The 6,827-nt window shown below is 37.5% G+C and overlaps 2 protein-coding genes across 2 annotated transcripts; both read left to right on the top strand.

Annotated features, from left to right (window-relative positions):
* Nucleotides 1–1,405: 1,405 nt before the first annotated feature.
* On the top strand, nucleotides 1,406–2,295 carry LOC122049184 (glutathione S-transferase U18-like). The gene is made up of 2 exons (XM_042610612.1): nucleotides 1,406–1,790; nucleotides 1,865–2,295. Exons 1-2 carry the CDS (start codon nucleotides 1,452–1,454, stop codon nucleotides 2,219–2,221), a joined length of 696 nt encoding a protein of 231 aa, XP_042466546.1. The 5' UTR covers nucleotides 1,406–1,451; the 3' UTR covers nucleotides 2,222–2,295.
* Nucleotides 2,296–5,442: 3,147 nt separating this feature from the next.
* Nucleotides 5,443–6,286, top strand: LOC122049183. The gene is made up of 2 exons (XM_042610611.1): nucleotides 5,443–5,680; nucleotides 5,758–6,286. Exons 1-2 carry the CDS (start codon nucleotides 5,606–5,608, stop codon nucleotides 6,205–6,207), a joined length of 525 nt encoding a protein of 174 aa, XP_042466545.1. The 5' UTR covers nucleotides 5,443–5,605; the 3' UTR covers nucleotides 6,208–6,286.
* The last annotated feature ends 541 nt before the right edge of the window (nucleotides 6,287–6,827 follow it).

The raw sequence follows: 6,827 nt of genomic DNA, 5'->3' as shown, positions 1-6,827 counted from the left end.
ACATTATCCCACCTAATTAATATGACTCGCAACTAATCTATATTAAAAAAATAAAAAATATTAAAAAAAAAATAAAAGTTAAATTATATAAATATTGCATCTAAATTATTCTGAAACTCTTTTCACAATATTGATCGGACATAATTATTTATGGCTGAACAATTAATATAAGTTAATTGACGTTGTAATATATGTAAAAGAATAAATAAATAAAAAATACTAAACTAAATCTAATAACGAAATGTTCAAATGCGATTTATTCTTAATTACTATTTCAAAAAATTTAATATCTTATTTTTTCTATAATATATTTATTAGATAGTTAACAAATTTATATATATCTTCTATAATATGTTATTTTCTTAGTAACATAATTTAAATTGCTGAAAATCATATTTAAATCGCAATTGATTTCGACAATGAAAAAGGGATGTTTTAACATATCATGAAAGTTCCAATAAAATGATCTGGTAAATGATTTATATATATTATAATTTATATAAATAATATTAATAAAAAAATAGGGTAAGGTTATGTATAATGAATCTTTTTCCGGGACTCCGCATGTCGGGAGCTTCGTGTACCGGACTACCTTTTTTATATAAATAATACTAATAATATAATTTTAAAAACATTAGATGAATTATCATAAATTAGTACCCAGACTTATAAAATTAAACTCGATAAAAAATATATAGATCCATATAGTCATATAGTAAGTACAACATAAGCATGCCGGCCTAAGGTAAGGAAAGATTGTTCATCTTTTTTGAATTCATTATATTGATATTTTAGAAAAGTAATCTTTTTACAACAAATTATATTGCCTAATTGCTCCAACATTGAAAATCAAGAGATAGAAAAAAAAACTTAGTAAATAAATTTTTAATATAATTTTTGGTTAATTATCGTAATAATAGATATAAATAAATAAATAATATATTAAATCTAATAACTAATTTTTCTTAAAAACAAAACTTTCGGCAGACAGAACAAAAAAACTAGAGAGATAAAAATAAAAACAGGTTTGGAAAAAACGAGAGAGAAAAATAAAAAAAATTAGTTGGGTTTTTAATTGGATTTGTTTTTGAAAGAGACCATAAACTTTTAAATTTATAACTAAATCTTTTTTATCTGCAAGAAACGAATTTTGATTTTAGTTCGAAAAGAGAAAAGTACGCCCCTGCAAGAAACGAATTTTGATTTGAGTTCGAAAAGAGAAAAAAAAAATAATATATATTTTTTTATTTTCTCTAGGCCAGGTATTTTGCTGTGGATTTAACGTGACGTGAGGAGTTACGTCATCACACTAACCCTACGATTATTCAAAAATAGTAAACAAATAGAAAGTTGGTCAAACCTTCTCGCCTCCCGCGCCGATAAATAGCAGAACCACCGCCGGCGATGTACGCAGCCATCATTCACCAACACCGGCATCAATTTGCACTCCCATGGCCGGAACTGCGACGGAGGACGTGAAGGTTTTGGGTCTGGCGCTGAGCCCCTTCGTCATTAGGGTTCGCATCGCCCTCCGCCTCAAGAGAGTCGAGTATGAGTTCGTGGAGGTGCGGTTCGCGGAGCCGAAGAGCGAGATCCTGGTGAAGTCCAACCCGGTGTACAAGAAGATCCCCGTGCTCCTCCACCGCGGAAAACCTATCTGCGAGTCCACCGTCATCGTCCAGTACATCGACGAGGAGTGGACCGACGGAAGCGGGTCCTCCTCCATCCTCCCCGCCGACCCCTTCGACCGCGCCATCGCTCGGTTCTGGGCCGTCTACATCGACGACAAGGTAAAGATCCCTGTTTTCGCAATCCATCGAATAAAAACAAAATATTTGACTCCGATTTCTTCGATTTGTACCAGTTGCTTGCTTTAATTTGGGCTCTGAGGCCGGAGAAGGAGGCGGCCAAGGTGACGGAATTGACTAGGCAATTCCGGCAGGTTCTGGGGCTGCTGGAAGAGGCCTTCCCGGAGTGCGGCAAAGGGAAGGGCTTTTTCGGCGGGGACGCCGTCGGCTACCTGGACATCGCGCTGGGGAGCTGCCTGGGGTGGATCAGGGCGCTGGAGAAGGACAAAAGCGTCAAGATTTTGGATGCGGAGGAGCTTCCTCGGTTGGCGGAATGGGCGGAGCGGTTCATGGCGGAGGAGTCAGTGAAGGGGCTGGTGCCAGAGGCCGACGAGTATCCGAAGTTATACGCAGCCGCCGTGGCGAGTCAGTGAAGGGGCTTTGCTCTTAAATCCTGTGCGATCATAAATAAATAAATAAATAAATAAATAAATAAAGTTTGAGTCAAGAATTTTCCTGAAATAAATAAATTAAATGTGATACAAATCAAATAAATTAGTTTCAAAACATTCAAGAACTCAAATAACAAATCCAAATCCAGCGAAAAATTCATATCTACACGGTTCTCAAACTCATTTATGATCTTAGTTACAAATCTTCTTTCGTTTGTGCTCCAACAACAAACTTATAATGTGTGGAATAACATCACTATTACTGCAATGGGCAATTTTTATTGATGATCTCTAGTTTCATAAGAAATAATCAGGGGACTCTTTTAGTAATGAATGAATGATTGCTCGTCGATCTTTTGGATAGTCGTACGTCAAACTTTTCGCGGTATCATCTGTGCGAATGCCAAATTCATACCTGTTCATGGACACTATGTGTGGTGAAAGATCAAATGAGAGTTTATCTATGAACCGAGGATAGTAACAACGATAACTTAGACATACCACAAATAGGAGAAGAAGCCATATCGTTATGTCGGATGCTCCACTGGCGACCAAAATCCCCAAGTATATAATCTGCTCGATGCAAATTTGAACAGAAAACTTAATGGAGAATTACCATTTCAGCTAGGTAATAGGGACATGAAACATATATGAACCAATCGCTGTGGGGGATCAATGTACTCATCAGATCACCGGTTTTGACACAACGAACCCTGTCAAGAACAGAATCTTCAGAAGCGGTTCACAAAACCTATCGCGTGATACGAAGGTTAAATAGGAGATGAAAGCTCATGGAGCTCATGGCCAGCCAAGCTTGCTGCCATGAGCTAACGACAGGCCAAGCTCACATCCTGCTAAGTTCATGGCTGCTAGCTAGATCATGACTGGCCAAGCTCCCGGTCATGAGCACACAGCCTGCCAAGCTTGCGACTTCCCAAGCTCGCGGATGCTAGCTCGCGTTGGAAAAGTGAGAGGAAATCAGGGAAGGGGAGAGGAAAGCGTATTGAGATTGAAGAGGAGAGGATGCTGAGATCTGAAAAGATGTCTGAGATCGAAGAGGAGAGGATGTTGGAGAGGTTAGGGAGATCGAAGAATGCATGATCAAAATTAGGGTTATTTACTGGCTATTTATCGATGAAAATTAAAATCTATCATTAAAATAGTGATAGAATTGTTTTTCATCTCTATTGAGCGACGAGAAATAAATTCCGTCCCATAATAGCACTGGAATTTCTTTTCTGGCCCTAATTAACAATGGAAATTAAAATTCATTGTCAATTAGTAATAGATTTTAATTTCATCACTAGTTTTGTCGTATTTCTTATAGTGACATAGTATGATTTACTAAATTTTCTTCGTCAAACTATTTACTTATAAATTCAAATCTAATATCTCTAAGTCCTCGGGACTATGACGCAGCGGTAAAGACATTCATTTGTCTCATGGACATTCACGATTCGACATTATCCAATCTGATTAATATGACTCACAACTAATCTACAATAAAAAAAATCAAAAATATTAAAAAAATTAAGTAAAAGTTAAATTATATAAATATTGCATCTAAATTATTCTGAAACTCCTTTCACAATATTGATTGGACATAATTATTTATTAAATAATTAATATAAGTTAATTGACGTTGTAATAGATGTAAAAGAATAAATAAAAAAAATACTAAACTAAATCTAATAACGAAATGTTCAAATACGATTTATTCTTAATTACTATTTCAAAAAACTTAATATCATATTTGTTCTATAATATATTTATTAGATAGTTAATAAATTTATATATATCTTATATAATCTGTTATTTTCTCGGTAACATAATTAAAACTGCCGATAATCATGTTTAAATCATGATGGATTCCGATGCACGATAAATCAATGAGAAAGTGATGTTTTAATTTGTCATGAAAGTTTCAATAAAATGGTTTGGTAAATAATTTATGTACATTATAATTTATTTAATTTATATAAATAATAGAAATAATATAATTTTAAAAACATTAGATGAATTATCATAAATTAGTACTCAGACTTATAAATTAAACTCGATAAGAATATACCAGATCAATATGACCTAATGTAAGGTAAGATTGTTCATCTTTTTTGAATTCATTAGATTGATATTTTAGAAAAGTAATCTTTCTACACCAAATTATATTGCCTAATTGCTCCAACATTAGAAATCAAGAGAGAGAAGAAAACTGAGTAAATAAATTTTTAATATAATTTTTAGTTAATTATCGTAATAATAGATGTAATAAATAAATAAATGATATATTAAATCTAATAATTAATTTTTTTTATAAGATTTATTATTTAATTATTTTTTAAATTCTAACCCTTAAATTAAATTATAAATTTTAAATCCCAACCCTAAATCCAAAACCTAAATCGCCCGGCGACAAAACAGTAAGAAGGCGGCAGAAGCAATTTGATCCCGACGCCTTTGCTCGCCTGATGACGGACCATTACAATCGCCGGCGTGATCAGGCAAGCGCCCTGGAGGACCGCCTCACTTCTCTCCACAACGACCTTCTCATCTCCATCCTCTCCTTCCTCCCCATCAAGAAGCGCGTCGCCCTCTCCCCGTCTGCTCCCGCTTGCTCCGCCTCCTCCCCTCCATACCCCGACTCGACACCTTCCGCCTCGAGGTCGTGCATCCCTCCGGCGGCGTCGACATCAGCCAACATTTTACCTTCCCCCGCGCCCTGATCGGCCAATGCCACATCGTCTTCCACGACTTCACCTATTTATCCAAACGCCTCGAGCAGGACCTCGTCGAGGACCTCGTCGAGGACCTCGAGCAGGACCTCGAGCAGGACCTCGTTGAGGACCTCGAGCAGGACCTCGTCGAGGACCTCGAGCAGGACCTCGTCGAGGACCTCGTCGAGGCGGGCGTCCAAGATCTCATCCTCGAAAACTCCAGTTTCAGATGGTTGAATCTCAGCGGCAAGGAAAATTGCGGCTTCTTCGGCGTCAAGTCGCTGAGGAGTCTCTCCTTAGACGGAATCTTGGTGGGATGCTTCGATGGCCACCCCCATCCGCCCATCGCTTGCACCCTTCTCACCTCCCTCAAAATTAAATATTGCGACCTTCGACAGAATGATTTCCTGCAAGCCTTCCTCATCTCTTGCCCTTTCCTCGAGACTCTACATTTCATCTGTTCCTCCGAATCCACGGGCAACCTAAGCATCCACTCCGCCTCCATTAAGCATCTAGTCCTATTATTCGGACACCGCACCATCAGCCCCATCAATGTCCGCTGCCCAAATCTTGAGTCGCTCACCGTCAACGTCGCCCATGAGCTGCGCATTGAAGCTCCCAAGGTCCGGCGACAGATCCTGGAAGTGCATTGATGAGGATTCTCGAATCTGCTTATGGAATCGATGGCACCGCTTGGCTCATGCTGAATTCTAACACAACTCCAAACGTATGAGAAGATCGATCGATAAAGCTGACCTTCCTAATTTTTATACACGCTCTAACAAAATTTGCTTTGATTGATAGGGATTAACAGCAGAACACGAAATTTATAGAATTTTTTGTCCGGGATACAAAAAGGACGCAGTTTTTTTAAACTTTGACTTCGATCTTAAAGATCAATCCTCAACGATGATATTGACTCAGCTTCTTAAGAAATGTAATAACAACAAAACCAGGTTTGATATACGTGTGGATGCTATGCATATACAGAGCACTAATGAAATGGCAAGGGACGATCACTTGCTTCATGGCTCTACATATGTAGAGCTAATTAAATTACGAATGATCATGCCCGGGAGGACGTTTGAAGAGTTTCTCTCGTATCAAAAGAGGACTGAGGAGGAAATAAAGACAGTATTGCGAAAGTTGAAAAGTCGCACCAGTAAAGAGGAATTCAACGATGTATTAGTTTCCAATCAGCCCCTGGTCGAAGTATCCTCGAGTATCACTAACTGTATTGAAATAAAATTTTAGTGTGTTTTTTCTTCTTCTGTTCATTCAGTGTTTGCTAATTGTTTGATTTCAGTCATATAATGCCTTTATTTAAAGCTCAGTTCTTGCATTTCTGATGACTAATTTGTTGGATAATTAACCTTTTAATGCTTTAGAGATAATGATGTGAATGTCTATCAAAATGGAGCGAGGTTTAACATGGTTTGAATTGCACGCCCAAAAATAAATGTCAGGGCATCAAAAATTATTTTTTGATAAAGTTCGTTTGCTTAAGTTACCTGAGTATTATAGGTATTAGATTGACAGATATACATGGAGATTGTTACCACTATCTTCAGGAAGTTAGGTACTCTTCAATCATTTTACCCATGTCAATCATTGTTGGACAAAAGTGATGATGGTGAAGGGACCATTATAGGGATTGTGGTTACATATGCTCGTGGCATAGTACCTTTATCTTGAGAATATTTAGAGAGAGCTCGAGGAATTGAGCTTGTTTGGAGTGGAGAACTAGGAAAAAGCAATTCATCAACACAGAAATGTTGAAAACTGAGCTAAGGGAGAGTTTGAGGAACTCAGAGGGGAGAGCTTGGAGGGTTAAGCTCTGAGCGAAGAGCTTGAACTGTCCTTAGAGGGGAGAG

This window comes from Zingiber officinale, chromosome 2B, assembly GCF_018446385.1.
Source record: "Zingiber officinale cultivar Zhangliang chromosome 2B, Zo_v1.1, whole genome shotgun sequence".
In the NCBI taxonomy this organism is placed as follows: domain Eukaryota; kingdom Viridiplantae; phylum Streptophyta; class Magnoliopsida; order Zingiberales; family Zingiberaceae; genus Zingiber; species Zingiber officinale.
This window is presented reverse-complemented; position numbering and strand designations above follow the sequence as displayed.